Genomic DNA, 16,979 nt, shown 5'->3' with positions numbered 1-16,979 from the left:
GAGGAGGGAAGGGAGGGGCGGGGGGGCGGGACCAGGCGCCCCCCCTCCCCAAAGCGGGAGCCCGGCCTCTGGCGCCCCCTGGTGGGGAGTGGCAGGGCGGCTTTTCGAGACGGGTGAGAGCGAGGCTTCCAATACCGGCTTCAGAATCCCTTCCACCTGGGACACAGGGCCACTCACTTCCCAATCTCTGTCTCTCCTCTTAACATGGGAATGCTAATATTAATACTATTATTTACAACAACAGCAACAGCAGCAGCAATAATAATATTTTAAAAACTTACCTGAGGTCATGAAATTCCTCTTCCCACCACCCATCCTGGCTCCTCTCTTGAGAACTCAGAATAAAAGCCAAAGCCCCCAGGGGGGGCCTGTAATGCCCTACCCGGATCTGCCGGTTCCCTCTGCCCTCCCCCCCCACTCTGCTCCAGCCACCCTGCAGGGCTTCTTTGCTGCTCCTCAAGCACACCAACAGCCCTCCAACCTCAGGGCCTTTGCACTTGCTGTTCGGTCCACCTAAACCGCTCTTCTCCCCGGGATCCCAACAACTCCCTCCCTCCCCTCATTCGTGTCTGCTCAAATGTCACCTCCTCAGAGAAGCCCTCCCTGATCTCCCTATTTAAGGCAGCCCCCACCATCTATCCATTATCACTGCTTTATTTTCCTCCACACTTCTGAATATTCGACATTTCTCTGCTTAAGTCCCTAGCAAGAACACAAGCCCTCTGCGGACAGGGATTTCCAACTGGGTGGTTTCCTGCCATGTCCCCAGGCTAGCACCGTGCCAGCCACTGCAAAAGGACTCAGTACATATTTGTTGAGTTAATCTTTCACGATTACTGAGCCCCTCCTCTGTGCAGGCACTGCTCTAAGCCCTTAGCTCATTAGCTAAGAGCATTTGCTCGTTGGGTTCTCAGAATGTCCCTGAGAAGTGGGTATCCTTATCCCCATTTCACAGATGAGATAAATGAGTCCCAGAGAAGTGCAATCAAAGAACACAGAGGCGTTGTTCAAGGGCTTAGCACTGCACCTGGCCCCCTAGCAGGTGCTTAAAAAACCTCGGGTCTCTCTTTTTTTTTTAAGATTTTATTTATTTGTTGGACAGAGAGAGAGACACAGCGAGAGAGGGAACACCAGCAGGGGGAGTGGGAGAAGGAGAAGCAGGCTCCCCGCTGAGCAGGGAGCCCCATGTGGGGCTCGATCCCAGCACCCTGGGATCATGACCTGAGCCGAAGGCAGATGCTTAATGACTGAGCCACCCAGGTACCCCAAACCTCGGGTCTTATAATCCAGGTCTGGAGCTGGGTTTTTTCTCTCAGATGGGAGTCAGAGCATACAAAGCCTCGAGTCAAATCCCAGCCCGGCTACTCGCTTGTGAGAGAACCTCAGGGAAGCGATTTTGCCTCTCTGAGCCTCAGTTTCCCCATCTGTCTTGCTACACAGGACCGCTTCCTTTGGGTCTTTGTTCAGATGGTGCCGCCTCTGTACGTCCTACCCTGACCCTCCCCCAACCCCTCACCACCCCGGTTCCTACTTCCTTTTCCTTCCTAGCACTTAACACCAGCAGCCAGAATAGAGATGTTCCTTATTTTTTCTTCTTTTTTGCGATTTTATTTTCATGTATTTCTTTTCAATGTGACTTATTTTTAATCTCTCCCTGCGGGAATGTCAACTCCTTGAGGGCAGGGGCTTGATCTTGGGTCTGTTTTGTTTACTGTTGTCACCCCAGTGCCTAGAACAGGGCCCAGTACCCAGCAGGCACTCAGTAAAATATTTAATTGGTTGAAAACAGTAATGTACATAATGGGAGGGCGTCTGGGTGGCTCAGTCAGTTAAGCCTCTGCCTTCGGCTCAGGTCATGATCCCCGGGTCCTGGAATCGAGCCCTGTGTAGGGGGTCCTTACCCGGTGGGGAGTCTGCTTCTCCCTCTCCTTCTGCCCCTCCCCCTGCTTGTGCTCTCTCTCTGTCAGATAAATAAAACCTTAAAAAAAAAAAGATTGATTGGTTTATTTTATATATTTGCAGGGATGTTTGCACATCCCTGCAAATATACTAAAATGATTGAATTGTACACATTAAATGGGTGAATGGTATGGCTTCTGAAATATCTCAATAAAGCCAAATAGATCGATCGATAGACAGACAGATACAGTTGACTCTTGAACAATACGGGTTCATGGGTCCACGTAGAAGTGGATTGTGTTAGAGAAATACAGTACGCTATTGTAAATGTATTTTTTCTTATGATTTTTTTTTTTAGAAATAAGCTTTTATTAGGCCTGAGTATTATATATTTTGAGTATTTATTAGAACTGCTAGCAGGACCCTAACTAACAAAGGATTTGACTGGCTAGCAATTGAAGGACTGCAACTTTTTTTTAAAAAAAGTTTTATTTATTTATTTATTTGTTTATTTGTTTATTTATTTATTTATTTATTTATTTATTTATTTATTTATAAGTAATCTCTCCAGCCGATATGGGGCTCGAGCTCACGACCCCGAGATCAAGAGTCGTGGGCTCTACTGACTAAGTCAGCCAGAAGCCCCTCTTAAGATTTTCTTAACATTTTTTTCTGTGACTACTTTATTGTAAGAATACATAGAACATACAAAATATATGTTAATTGACTGTTTATGTTGCCGGTAAGGCTTCTGGTTCACAGTAAGCTATTAGGTAAATTTTGGGGGAGTCAAAAGTTATACGTGGATTTTGGACTGTGTGGGCGTCGGCACCCCTCACCCTCTTGTTCTTCAAGGGTCGACTGTATTCCATAAAGAGGTGCATGAATATAGTACATTTTATACATAATTATAATGTATCATTAAAATACATGATCACATAACGCATAACGGTATGTACATTATATATATATTTAATAACAGGCCTGGGGCTTAGCGACGACTCCGTTATTACAGCTAGGAGACGGGTCCTCTTCCAAAACCTTGACACGGGCCATCTCCCTTCCCCTCGGGGGCGACCCCAGGGCTTCTCAGCCCGCTGTGTGCTCAGATGAGATTCGGAAGGATCCGGGAACTTGGACATGGAGGGAAACATGACATCTGGATCTTTCGCTGAGATTTCACGGTTTCTGTCAACCGTGAATGTAACAAAGCACGAAATGACAACAGCGGGACCTGAGTCACTGTCACAGAGGGGACCGTGGCTGTTTTCACCTCATCGTAGCTGTTTTGGAGATTTCCAGGGATTGTTTACTCACCACTGATTAGACCCACCCCCAGCTCTTTCTAATTAGTGTCTTGATACAAGAGCCCTTATTACCGTGTCACAGATTCGTGGAGGGGAGGGGCGGCTTTAAATACACTGATAGCTGGATTTCAGGATAATTGGCCCCCTTGTCATCTTGTGGGTTTTACTGTGTGCATTTAAAGGCATGATTCTAGGAAGGGGTCGATGGAGTGAAAAAGCCTCATTTTATTTTTATTTTAGTCTTATTAAGATTTTATTTATTTGAGAGAGAGAGACAGGGAGAGAGCGATTGAGCAGGGGGAGGGGCAGAGGGAGAGGGAGAAGCAGGCTCCCCATTGAGTAGGGATCCCAATGCGGGGCTGGATCCCAGGACCCTGAGATCGTGACCTGAGCGGAAGGCAGATGCTTCACCAACTGAGCCCCCAGGCGCCCTGGACAACCTGCCTCTTTAAACATCCTTTGAGCTCCCAGTTACTGGGGCTACTGTTTTGTCTTGCTGTGTTGCCGATCTCTGAATCAGGGAGTCTCCGTGTGACAAGTCTCCCTGTGTCCTTACAGCCCTCTCCCCAAGGCACAAGCTCACATTCCCCCCCCCCCCCCGTAGCTCTCTCCCTCCCCAGCTGTCAAAACCGGGTGAAGAAATTCTGGCACATTCTACAACATGAATGAGCCTCGGAGACATCATGCCAAGTGGAATAAGCCAGTCACAAGAGAACAGATACTGTACGACCCCACTGCGGAGGTGCTGAGAGCAGTCGGGTCCATCCAGACGGAAAGCAGAACGCTGGCGGGCAGGGCTGGAGGAGCGGAGCGGGCGTCAGTGTGTAAGCGGTTAGAGCTTCAAGTTCGGAGGAGAGCTGGTGGTTTTTGCACAACGTGCAGGAAGGTACTTCACGCCACTGAGCGGTATACTTAGAAATGGTTAAAATGGTGAATTTTATGTTATGTATATTTCACCACAGTTGAAGGGAAAAAAAAACCAGATGGGGCAGGCGGCCAGCCGGAAGTTCGTGATGAACTTTGGCTGCTGTCAGTCTAGGGTTCCAATCCTGCCCTGCACCTACGTGACTCTATTTTCCCAGATGCCTCCGCTGTGGAAACGGGGACGCCGCACGCCCCCACCGAGCTGCTTCTGGGATCTGGGAGCAAGGGTCTAGGAAGCTTGGTCCCCAGTTTTGGTCTCCTCCCCTGGAGGGGGGGCCCCTCTGGCTCCTGCACTGTCCTCTTGGAAAGGCCTTGCTGTTGCCTGCCCCGCCCCCCACCTCCCTGGAAGCTGGGTGTGCAGAGGCCAAGGTCGTGGGCTTGCAGCCAGACCGCCTGGGGTGCAGCCCAGCTTGCCACTGGCTGCCGCGGGGCCTCAGTTTCTTCATCCGCAAGATGGGGCGATCAATCCCCATACCGGGGCTTCTGTGAGGACCAAATAAAACATCCCGGGCGAAGGGTTTGAAACCGAGCCCACGGTAAGTGTTCCATAGTTAGTCATCGCTGACCCTCTCCTGGGGCTGCATGCAGCCACCCTTCCAGAACCGAGTCCCCAAGCCCACAGGAATCATCTACAAACTTTTTTGTGCAGCCACGTGGGGTCTCCCCGGAGCGCGTGGGAATCCAAGGCTGTTAAGAACTGTGTTCTTCAGGGCTTTGTTTCGCACGTGGGGAAGTACATACAGGCTAGGAAGGGGGATCGTCTCTTTCCCCGAGACCCCACATATCAGCTTCCCCGCCACAACCCCCCACTCCAAGTGCCTGCAGAGAAACTGGGAACATCACCCTGGTCCAGCCGTGTCACCAGGCGCCTGGACCTTAGCAGTGACCTCTTGGCTGAGCTCCGGTTCTGTACTCGCTCCCTCCTTTCTCCCATGCGGCCGCCAGAGGGCGCTCGGGAAACCCAAGTTGGCTCAGCCCTCTGCTTAGAACCTTCGCCCGGGTTCCCCCATCGCTCAGCAAAATCATCACCATGAAGCACAGGGTTCTACACCACAGGTCCGCTTTGTCCCCTCTGACTTCACTTCTTGTTCCCTCCCTTCCCCTGCCACCCGCCAGCTTCCAGCCACACGGGCCTCCCTGCTGTCCCTCAACACTCCAGACATGCTCCTGCGTCAGGGGATTTTCCCCCAAGGTCTCCCTCCCTCATTTCATGTACGTCTCTGCTCAAATGTCACCTCCTCAAAGAAGTCTTCCCTCCCCACCTGATCCCAGGGGCCTTAACGTGCAGTTGCCCAGGTTGTTCACTGCACAAAGCACTCACTGAAAGGGTGAGAGGCGGCTGGACTACAGCTCACACTCTGCCCTTCAAAACTCAGTGCCCAGAAGAAAGGGGCGCTGCTTTCTAGTTTACACAAAGGCGTCCTAGTTTGGGACTAGCCTTGTCCATTCCTCTACCCCGTGTTATGAATTGTGCCCCCCCCCAAGAGATATGCTAATGTCCTAAACCCCAGCACCTGTGAATGTGATCGTATTTGGAAATGGGATCTTGGCAGATGTAAGCAAGCGAAGATGAGATCACACTGGGTAGGGTGGGCTATTATCCAATAGGGTCTCCTTTTAAGAGGAGACACCAACGCCAAAAAAGGACCCAGAAAGTGGAAAGTCAAGGAAGGATCCCCCTGCAGAGTTTCTAGGGGAAGCATGGCGCTGCTGGTGGCTTGATGTGGGCTGTCCAGCCTCCAGAACGGGAAAGAATAAATCTCTGTTCTCTTTTTTTTAGGATTTATTTCCTTCAGAGAGAGTGAGAGAGCCAGGTGCACAAGCAGGAGGGGCAGAGAGAGAGAGAGAATCTCAGGAAGACTCCCCGCTGAGCATGGAGCCCAATGTGGTGCCTGATCTCACGGCCACGAGATCACGACCCAAGCTGAAACCAAGAGTCGGCGGCTTAACCGACTGAGGCAGCCAGGCGCCCCAAATCTGTTCTTTGAAGCCACCCGTTTCCACAGCCTGCTTGACTGCTCTTCCTCTCCATCTAATGCTGTTCACATCCCCAGGAGATCCTCATTCTTCGTGGATGCCCTTATCTGTGAATTCCTCTGCTTGTTTAAATTTATTTGTAACCCTCCAAACTCGAAGCACCTTCACAGACATGCGCAGAGCGGGAAAAAAATCTGGGTCATCCAACGTGCATGTTTCCAACTGAAGTTGAGGAAAGCAATGCTCTGCCCCGACAGTTTCAGCGCTCACACCCGACAAGCGTCCTTTTCAAGGTCTGTTTCCCGCCATGGTTTCGCATTTTTGTGATTTTGCTGGTGACGTCACTGTTTTAAATGCCCTAGTGCTGAAATGCGGTCCGGTGTGCCAAAGGGGAAGAAGGCTGGGGTGTGCCTCATATAGAACATATGTGTTAGGGGCGCCTGGGGGGCTCAGTCGGTTAAGCGTCTGCTCTCAGCTCAGGTCATGATCCCAGGGTCCTGATTGAGCCCCCATCGGGCTCCCTGCTCAGCGGGGAAGTCTGCTTCTCTGACTGCTCTGCCTGCCGCTCCCCCTGCTTGTGCGCACTCTCTGACAAATAAATAAAATCTTCAAAAAAAACCCAAAACATACGTGTTAGACGAGCTTTGTTCAGACGTGCGTTTTAGTGGCGTTGGCCATGAGCCCAATGTGCACGAATCAGGAATATCTACGAATAAGGTGTCTTTATGGAAATATATGCAACACAAGGTTATGTATGAAACAACTTACAAAAATGTTGTGATGGGAGGTTTGTAGGAAGCTAACCCTGTATTTCGTCCAGGACGGGTAGTTCAGTATTCACGAATCCCGTGTTCGCGGAGACCACAGAACCTTATGGAGGAATGATAAGAATCCCCTGTTTGGTTTAGCTGTTTTCCATCTGGCTTTTCCACTAACAAGTCAGCTCCCCCCTCCCCCCGGGGTGGGGACTTCTATCTGCCTTGTTCAGCTGCACCCCTATGCCCAGAACAGGGCCTGGCACCCCTAATCGGTGTTCAAAAAATACTATGTGCAACAAACCCTCACAATCCCCTCCCCACCCCGGTCTGGCCCCAATCCCCAGACTTCACCATCCCCCCCCCCCCCCCCCCCCGCAAAGACCCAAAAGCAATGGGCCGAGACGGAGTCGATACAGTTTTAAAAAAAGGATCAGTTTTTAATTTACAAGAGTTCTAAATGTACAGAATTCTCCTTTAAAAAAATCGTTATACACAATAAATACAGTACAAAAAAATTTATCTTACAGTACTAGTTTTGTCTCCGAGATTTCAAAATCTGGCGCGGGTGGCTGGCGGCAGGAAGAACAGAGGGAAGACTGGCTGGGGAGGGATGGAGGGGTGGGAGGAAGACCCCGGTTTCCTGTTTTGGAGGTGTTCGGATTTCAGTCGAGGGACGGGAGGGTTCAAAATCTCTTTCGCTCTCTCTCTTGCTCACTCGAGCACACACACAGGGACACAGGACGCGGAGCTGGACACAGACACATGGATGGGACACAGGTGCCCACGGGCACAGCCCTCCGAGGTGGGGGTCCGGGGCGCTGGCTGACGCCCGCCCCTCCCTGCGTTTCCTTTTACAGCCTGTGGGGGGCGGTAGGGAGAGGCTGAGCAAGGCTCGCCAAGGACCCTCCCGGCTTCGAGTGCCCTCGACGCGTGGATCTGTGCGGCCACACGGACAAACCCGGTACCGGGACACACGTGAGCAGTGGGAACGACCAGGGTACCTCCATGCCTGGCAAACACACGCGTGTCCCCCCCCCCCCCCCCACGGAGGAGCGGAGTGTGGCAGGAAGCGGGAAGAAATAGGAAATGACACACCGGGATTACCCCCACCTTTGGCAGGGGGACATTTTACATTACAGCCCCCTCCCCTAAATCCACAACCCCCACCCAACAACCCGGCTGAAGCAGGAAGTGGGGGAGGAGGCCTTTGTGACTCAAATAACTTAGGCAAGAAAAACTGTCAGGGGATCCCCGGCTCGTGTCCCCCAGGAGGCTGAGGTTCAACGCCCAGCTGCCCCCGGCGTCCGCGGGCGGCACGGGGGACAGGGAAGCGAAGACCGGCCCGGTGTTATCTGTTCAACGTCCTGGCGCCGAGGCCACCGTTGTGACTGGAGGGCGGGTAGGCCTCTGGCCTGTGCAGGGGCGACGGGGAGGCAGGCGTGACAGCCGTCGGGGCGGCGTGGGGGTACGGGGGTGCAGGTGTCCGACCCGGGGCCTGCTGGAGGTTCAGGATGCTGTCGATAGCGCTCTGCAGGTGTTCCGTGAGCGTGTCGTCCTGCGGACTGTCGCTGGAGAAGCTGGCCTGGTCCACGTCGGGCGACTCGGACTTGCGCCGCTTGGCGGGGGGCGCCTCCCAGCCGGGATCCCTGCTGCCGCTGCCCTGCCCTGCGCTGGCCGTGGGCTCCGGGGGCGCCCCCTTCAGCATGCGCTGGTACAGCTCGTCCTCCACCGCGGCCAGCTCGCGGATGAGCCCGCTGGTGGCCTCGTCCACTTTGGTGGGCAGCGGCGCCGGACTGCTGCCCCGGGCTCTGCCGGTCCCGGCCCCCTCCCCGGCCGCGCCGCCCAGGGCCTCCACGTTCTCGCGGTACGTCTTCCGAAGGGGCAGCCGGGGGCAGTGAGGGGCCAGCGCCGCGGGCTTGCGGTCGGGGGCGGCCGGCGGCGGGTGGTCCACTGTGCCGTTCATCTGGCCCGTGGCAGGGGGTGGCGGAGGGGGCCGGGGCGGGGGCTCGGCGGCCTTGAGGGCGGCAGGGGGCGGGGGCTGGTGCACAGGGTCCAAGGCGGTGTTGTGGACAACCTTGCTGAGCCCAGCCTCCTGCTTGATCTTGAGCTTGAGGCCGATGCGGCTCCGAGCCTCATAGGTCTTGATGGGAGGGCGGTTGCGGGACGGCATGGGGCCGTCCTCATCGGCGTCCAAGGGCGAGGTGGCCGAGGAGGAGGAGGAAGAGGACAGGGAGGAGGACGCCCGGGCCCAGGTCACCGAAGGGGAGCCACCCGCCCCACCGTGCCGAATCACCAGCTTGGTTGGCAGGTGCAGAGGGGGCTGGGCGGGGGCCCCAGACACGGAGGATGGTGCTGGGCTGTGGCCAGGGAGCCGGTGTCCCTCGGAAGAGGCAGCGACGGGGAGGCCAAGAGAGCGCGAGGAAGACACATACTCGTCTGCAAAACCAGGGGGCCGAGAAAAGCCACGGGGGGGCATGAGGGAAAGCACGAGACGCCCGCGCAGAGCACAGCTAAGAGGAGTCCGCGTGTGATGGGCATGGACCATCTGCCGGGCCGGGGGCCGAGCCCTTGCCTCATCAGACCCTCAGGACGCAGCGCCAGGTACCACTCTTCTCGGCCATTCCCAAACCCCCTAACGTGCAAGCAGGAGCTGAGGCCTGAGAACGGCCCTTAAATTTTGCAATCACTTTGCTGGCTTCACCCCAGTCCTGCTCTTCTCCCCCGCTTCTCTGTCCCCCTGGGGGTGGTGGAATGTGCCCTCCAGCCAGGATGGAGCCGCACGGACACAGGGATGGAGGAGAACGAACTCAGTTCTCTCCAGCCCCAGAGCCCGGAGGTCAGGGTAGACCCCACCACGGCAGGAAGGTGGGGCGCCGGTGTACCCCAGTGGTGGGGAAAGGTCAGGCTGTGCACCCCGCTTCCTGCCCCCAGGTCAAATTCCATTGCAGGGGCAGGAACTGGGGAGCCCTCTCCCTCCCGTCCCCTCTCACCGGGCTTCTCCTTGGCCAACTGTTTGTCCAAGGCAAGGGTGGTCTTCTCCTCCTGAATGAACATGCGGTCGATCATCACCATCTCCGCCGAGGGGCTCACCCTCTGAGGGGGGAGACGAGAGGATGCGCCAGGGAAGGAGCCAGGCGGGGGAGGGCATGGGGGCCACCCGGAAGGACGGGAACGGGTTCCAAACTGGCCCTCTTGGGCTCTGACTACCAGCCTCCCGTCCTCCCTCCAGAGGCTTCAAGGAGCAGGCCCCCATGCCCCGCAACGGGCCCAGAGCGGGCAAGGGGAAGGGCGGGGTCCCCCAGGGAGAAAGGTGCCAGCACCCTACCCGGGACTCCTCCAGGAGCAGGAGGCGGTATTTATTGAGCATGGCCTGCGTGCGTTTCAGCAGCTGCGTGGAGACCGTCTCAAACTCCTCATCCACTGCGGGGGGGGGGAAGAGAAAAGTCCAGAGGCACAGACGCTGGGGCGTGTGGCTTGCCCTGAGCCTCAGTCAAGTGCTTGCAGAGGGGTGCCTGCACCTGCTCCCTCCCGCCCCCCTCCCGGGCTAGGGACCAGGGAGGGAGAGTCCCGGTGTGCGGGGGCTTACCTTTGTGGTAGTCGTTGGGGGAGGGGAGGGCACCCTGGTAGACGTGGTAGGGTAGGAGGCGGTGCAGGGCGTCCTCGAAGGAGGGGAAGGCTGTCTTGTAGTCAGGGTGCAGGACGGAGCCCTGATGTTTGTGCAAATGTTCCAGGAAACTGGGGGGTGGGGTAGGGAGAGACCGACCACACAGACACACACAGACACACACACACACAGAGCTGGTGGTGAGGCTGGGAGAAACCAGACCCCGACCCTGAACCCCTAGGCCCCAACGCAGACAGCAGGGAAATGCACTAACGTGGGCCGGACGCGCTCGTTCTGTCTCACGGACGCTGGCGACCAGCCAGGGGACCGGGTGCTGTCATTATCCCCACTCTACAGATGGGGGAACTGAGCCCCGGCGGAGTGACGTTCCTCCACGCAAAGCGCGTACACTTGGAGAACCCGCAGAGCCGGGGCTTCAAACTCATCCTCCTCCTGCTATACCCCCTCCCGCCACGTGGGGTCAGCACGTCCTTACTCTGCCTCAGGCCCAACAGCTACCTCGGGAAGGTGGGGAGGGAGGGCGGCTGGTCTGCGTGGTAAAATCCAGTTCTCTCCCGGGCTGTTTTCTACCACATCCCGCAGCAGTGAGTTATGTCTCTGTATTGCGTGACTGTCTCTCCCCAGACATGCTCGTCTCTACCCTGAGCTGCAGACCAGCACCCCCACCACACCACGGGGGCCGGAACCCTGGCTTGTTTTCAGAATCCAGCACAGGACTGGGCACTGAGTGAGTATCTGATAAACGCTTGCAGTAGAAGGAGAGCAGGAGAGAGAGAATGCAGGCAACCTGGAACTTACCCATCGCCCACCCAGACCCCATCCACCCAAATATTCGTCTATCCACCCAAACACCCATCCATCCAGCCATGTGCCCACCCCAGACCCCGTCCGTCCATCCATCCATCCATCCATCCATCCATCCATCCATCCATCCATCTAGCCAAATACCGATTCACCCACCCAAATATCCATTTATCCGCCCACCCCAGACCCTTTCCTTCCAACCAGCCAGCCAAACACCCATCAATCCATCTACCCAAATACCCGTTTATCCACCCAACACCCATCCAGCCACCCAAATGCCCACGCAGACCCACACTCGTCCATGCACCTACCGGGACACCCATGCATCCATTCACCCCAACACCCACCCATCTTACCACAGTCACGAGGAATCCTCACCTGTCACCCCCTCATCACTACTATTACCACCCGACTCTCTCTCTAGAAGGGAAACTGAGGGTCTTTGAGGAAAATTATATTGCCCCAAACCACACAGCTAACAAGGCGCGGGGCCTGCACGACCCGACTTGTGAGGGGTGGTCCCCACACCCTGCTCCTGAGCCTCCGGGAAGGCATGGTGGGGGGGCGGTGCGCAGTGCTGCGACTCACCAGGCTTCTTTGCTGGGCTGCAGCGTGGGGGGTTTCTTCAGACTGCCCATCTTGCTCTCATACTGCGGGGCAGAGAGCTGAGTGAGAGACAGCGCTGCCGAGGGGCCTCCCCTTGCACCCTGACCCCCTTGGGACCCTGCCTGTGACAAAGAGGAGAGCTGGCCCACGTCTCCCCACCGGCCCCCCTCCCCCCGAGGTGGGGTCCTGGCCCCAGCTGCTGGGATGTGCCACCCAGCACATGAACCTGCCTCCGGGAAGACCTGGGCCAGGCCTTGCCTAGCTCCCTGCCAGCCCCTTCTCCGGAGGTGTGGGTATTGGCCTCCACCTGACTCGGTCTGGACACCAGGCCGGCTTCTGCAGGCTCCCTCCCTGTTCATCAAATGGCCTTGGCTTCTGCTGATGGTCTCGATGGTCCTGAGTCTGGCCCACCTGGCTGCCACGGTTCTCTCTTCCTGCCCCTGACTCCGCCCACTTTGCCTCAAACCTCTCCACCCCCGCTTCCCTCTAGGCCACTAGCGGTGATGTCCCCTCGGAGGCCGAGGTCGGCATCCTGGTCCCTCCACCTGCTGTGGTCTTGTCTTCCTGCCTCCCCTCCATATCCCCGCAGATGGCCTCTGCCTCAGTCTTCCCCACACTGCCCTGTCCCCCCCATTCTGGGCCCCCCCATCGCGTAACCCCCCGGCCCTCCCATCCCCTGCTCTGTCTAGGGTCTCACCACCTCCTTTCTCTTGCCTCCCTCACCCAATGGTCTCCCCGCATCCCTCCTCCTCCAGCCTCGAGCTCTCCCTGGTCCCACCCCCAGTGATGGCCTCAGGGACCCACTTGAGCCACCTCTCCTATCATCACCCTATGCCTTGGTGTCCGTGGGTCTCCATCTGTCTCATTCTCTGGCATGTACCCACCTGGGCTGTCCTGGTGTTTGACCCACTGCCCAGACTGGTCTCTGATGGCCTGTCAGTTGGCCTCCTCCGCCCAGCGGACTCTTTCCCGGCTCCCTGGTGACATTGCTCTGGCCCTAGCCACCCCCCCCAACCGCCCCCCCACCCCCGTGGCCTCTTACCTGCAGCCCGGAGGACTTCCCCGGCCCAGCCGCAGTGGCCTTGGCCACACTCAGGGTCGGGAGGCTGCTGGCGAAAGCTTTGCTCTCGGCAGGAAGCAGAGGAGGGAGGCCTGAGGGTGGGGGTGGGGGCAGACAGGGCTCAGGGGTCACTGGCACAAAGGCCCCACCACAATGTGACCCCCAAGACTGCACCCCGCTCTCCTCCGGTCCTTTGGCCTCGGCAGCCCCACTAGCCCTGTGTCTCCTCCAATCTGGGAAGACAGTCCTTCCTCCTCCACCTTCCCTGTCCCATGAGGTCTGGGTGACCCCTTGGGCTCACGCACCCACAGCTCTGCCCAGCCCGTCCCCCTCCCCCCTGCCCGCCCACCTTCAGGCCCCCCACCTCTCCTCGTGGGCTACCTCTCCCCTACCTGTGGTGGCCATGGGTGCCGGGGCAGGGGGATGGCTGGGGGCGGTGGGGGTCCCGGATGGGGCCTGCCCGCTGACCAGCACAGAGGCAGTGGGGCTGGCGAGGGGCCCCAGGCTGGCGGAGGTCTGCGGGGCGGCAGGGGCCCCCCCGGCCTTGTTCTGGAGAATGATTCCGGACGGCACCTGAGGAGGGGGACAGGTGGTTGAGGGGTAGGGGGCACACACTAGGAGTGGTGGTGGCCGGGCACCAGGGCTGGGGACAAGAGAAAGCTGGAGCGTAGGCGGGACTCCCCATCGGACTGTACGGGGAGGGCAGGGCTTGCAGTGTGGGCGGCGGGGCTGGTCCCTGCCTCTGATTACCTGGTGAAATCTCTCGAGAAGAGCCTTCGGCTGGGGCAGCGCCGGGAAGGGGGTGGTCACCATCTGGAAGGTCCGAGGAGGCGGTGGGGGGGGCGCTGCGGGCTCAGGGACCAGGTGGAGGGTCGGAGGGGGTGTGGGGGACTTGTGGGGCCCCTGGCTGGGCGGGAACTGGAGCTGGAAGTCAGGTGGCGTAGGGGCTGGCAGCCTGGTAGCTGTATCCGTGGAGGCCACGACAGAGGACGTGGAGGCGGGAGGGAGGTGGGGGGCTGGGGGCAGCGGCCCCTCTGGGGGTTGGGAAGGGGGGCGCAGGGGGGGCTGAGGGGGGCCTGGGGCAGCAGGGGCCGGTGTGCTGGCAGGTGGGGGGACTCCGAGCTGGTTCTGGATGACAAAGATGCCAGGCAGAGTGGGGGGTGCCTGGGGTGGGGGGCAAGGGTGCAGGGTGGGCTCTGAGGGTGGGCGGGACAAGCTCTGGGGCTGGGAGGGAGGGCGGGAGTGGGGGCGGGAGGGCGGGCGGGAGGGAGGCCTGGCGGGATGTGGGGAGGGCAGGTGGGGGCTGTCTCCCAGAGGGGCCTGGTGAGGTAGTGACGGGGACGAGGAGGGGCCTGGGCCCTTCAGTGGAGCCGCTGCCGGGATCTGGGCAGGGGAGGGAGGTAGAGGGGAGGGGGCAGGGGTCAGAACCAACCTTGGCTCCCATTGCCCCAAGACACTGGGGACCCCAGCAACGCCCACCAGAAACCCTCCTTCTTAGCCACCCACCCCTGTCTTGACAGAAAGGACTCCACCATGGCTCTCCTTCCCACCTCTCATTTCTGAACTCCCCACTTCACCTGTCTACCTCTGCCCCCAACCCCACCCCCTTGCACCTCTCCCCTCCTCATCCCTCCATCTACTTGTCCTCCGCCTCGCCCCTGCACCTGTCTTCCACCTCACCCCTCCGCCTGCCCCCGCCTCATCTCCAGACCTTTCCCTCTGCTCTCACCCCCCTCCCCATCTACCCCCCCACCCCCCAGACGAAGGTGAGCTCTGCAGGGTTCGGGGGCAGCAGCAGAGGAAGCAGTGGCGGCGGCAGGGGGCACCACACCAGGGGCCCAGCGGGGAGGCAGGGGGCCAGGGAGCGCGAGCACAGCAGCAGAGGGGAAGGAGGCGGCTGGATGGGGGCAGCATCCCAGCTGCCAGCCCTGCGGGGCCTGACTGTCCAGCCCACCCCCCGGGAGACGGAACCCAGCACAGATGGAGTGGCTGCAGAGCACGGGGCTGCCGGCTGTGGAAGGCGCGGGGCGGGAGGGAGGGGGTGCCGGGGGGGCCCAGAAAGCCGGGGCTAAGGATGACAACTGAGGGGCGGGGCGGGTTCCTCTAAATGTCCGTGACCTCTGCCTCCGTGTGCCTGTGTGGCCGCGACTGCAGGACTCCCTGGGTCCCACGTGAGCGTGCAGGTATAGGCACGTATGTCTGTGTGTATCAGACTCGCACATGACAGCCAGGCGCTAGTCTCTGATACGGACACCAGGACCTTGCCGAAAACACACCTGGGACACAGCACCTCCGCACGGTCCTCCCCCAGAGTCCTAACCTCAGCAGCCACTGCTTCCCCAGCGGGTGCCAGCTGAGTCCCCGGCCCTGGGCTGGCACCGAAGCCACACCCCGGTGACAGCCCACACCGATGTGGCACGGGCACCCCCTTGTCTGGTCGCTCTGTGGCCCTGAAAGCAGCGAAAATGCTGGAACTGTTTCGCAGATGAGAAACCAAGGCCTGGGAGCCAAAATGGCTGGTCCTGAGTCTCCCTGCCTCCCCTCCGCCCAGTGACCTCCAAGTTGTCCGAGGACGACTCAGGCTCAGCGGGTTCAGGGCGCTGGCCCAAGGCCACCAAAGCTGCCACGCTCCAAAGCCGGGGCTCTTTGCTTTGAGCCCCCAAAGTGGGCCGACTCATGATTTCAAGGTTATGACTTGCTTGAAGCCTCCAACGCCCTGGACCCTTCCAACACCCCATCCGAGGCTGGCCCCGAATAACTTCAGGCAATTCAAAACAAAAGCCCCCAAACCAATCCGTCTGCACACATCCCCAAAGGCCTGCCACCTCTGAGAAGAGATCGGAGAGGCCCTTGGCTCTCAGAAGGGACTGCTGAGGCGGTCACCTAAACAGCCCTCCGGTCTGCATACTTTGAAAGGGTCGTGCCCTCTGACCTGGTAATCCGCCCTCGAGGAATCACTGATAAGAAGCATCACAGGGCTCCCCCATTGGGGGAGCACTGACAACAGAGAACAGAGGAAAACAACAGGCTTTGGTAAGGGTAAGGAAGCAGAGAACAGAGGAAAACAACAGGCTTTGGTAAGGGTAAGGAAGAACAGCTGGCCACCTCACAAGAAGCCCTGGGAAGCGTGTGATCGGGGCTGGTGTGGAGAAAGAAACGTGCCCGAAAGCTAAGTGTAATCAGGAGAGAACGCGTGACATGACGGCAGGACGACCAGGGACACTAGATTACGCACAGTGGATAATGGTATCATCTCAGCGCTAAATCTGAATTTGATAACCCTGCCGTGGTCAAGTAGGAGAAGGTTCTTGTTCTCAAAGGCTGAGACATTAAGGAGTAAAGGAGCAGAACGTCTGCAATTTACTCTCCAATGATTCTGAATAAAAATGTATACGTATCAAGAGAGCGGAGGGTAAAGCGAATGTAGCAAGACACTAAGGGTGGAAAAATCTGGGTGGCAGCCAGCTTCCGAGGTGCCCCCCCCACCCCCCCCCCCCAGCGATCCCCACCTTGTTATTATTCTGTCTCCTCCCAGACGGTCCCCAGGCTTGGTCTCTGGGACCAACAGATACGGCAGAAGTGATCTGACGCAACTTCCAAGATTCAGTTACAGAAAAGGCTGCGCCTTCCATCCCGGGACTCCCCTTTCTGGATCATTTCCTTTGGGGGAAGCCAACTGCAGAGCAGGATATAAACTGCCCTTTGGAGAAGCCTTTGTAGGGAGGAGCTGAGCCATATTCCCCAGCCCAGTCGAGCCTTCCGATGACCGCAGCCCTGGTTGACTCTAACCTCATGAGACATTACGAGGCAGCACCTGCCAGCTAAGCTGCTTCCGGACTCTTGATCCTTACAAGCTACGTGAGAGAAGTTAATGCTTGTTGTTTAAAGCTGCTAAGTTCGGGGGTCATTTGTTACACGGCAACAGATAACTAATACATGCGGGTAAAGAGTAAAGAACTCCCATGAGTTCCCTGTACTATTCGTACAACGTTGCTATCTGTTTGAAATTCTTTGTAAGC

The 16,979-nt window shown here is 57.9% G+C and overlaps 1 protein-coding gene across 2 annotated transcripts in view; it reads right to left on the bottom strand.

The window, feature by feature from the left end:
* Positions 1 to 7,278: 7,278 nt before the first annotated feature.
* BICRA (BRD4 interacting chromatin remodeling complex associated protein) overlaps positions 7,279 to 16,979 on the bottom strand; it is a 75,006-nt gene continuing 65,305 nt past the window's right edge. For both annotated transcript variants that reach the window (XM_045772083.2, XM_087870947.1), the window contains 8 exons: positions 13,711 to 14,343; positions 13,353 to 13,533; positions 12,943 to 13,052; positions 11,883 to 11,944; positions 10,452 to 10,600; positions 10,191 to 10,285; positions 9,856 to 9,958; positions 7,279 to 9,301 (listed from right to left, as the gene is read on the bottom strand). In XM_045772083.2, coding sequence (XP_045628039.2) covers positions 8,214 to 9,301; positions 9,856 to 9,958; positions 10,191 to 10,285; positions 10,452 to 10,600; positions 11,883 to 11,944; positions 12,943 to 13,052; positions 13,353 to 13,533; positions 13,711 to 14,343 — 2,421 coding nt within the window. In that variant the 3' untranslated portion in view covers positions 7,279 to 8,213. The remainder of the gene's footprint in view (positions 9,302 to 9,855; positions 9,959 to 10,190; positions 10,286 to 10,451; positions 10,601 to 11,882; positions 11,945 to 12,942; positions 13,053 to 13,352; positions 13,534 to 13,710; positions 14,344 to 16,979) is intronic.

Source organism: Ursus americanus, chromosome 21 (genome assembly GCF_024610735.1).
Source record: "Ursus americanus isolate L20-20 chromosome 21, mUrsAme1.1.p, whole genome shotgun sequence".
In the NCBI taxonomy this organism is placed as follows: Eukaryota; Metazoa; Chordata; class Mammalia; order Carnivora; family Ursidae; genus Ursus; species Ursus americanus.
The sequence above is the reverse complement of the archived record's forward strand: the minus strand, read 5'-3'. Positions and strand labels throughout refer to the sequence as shown.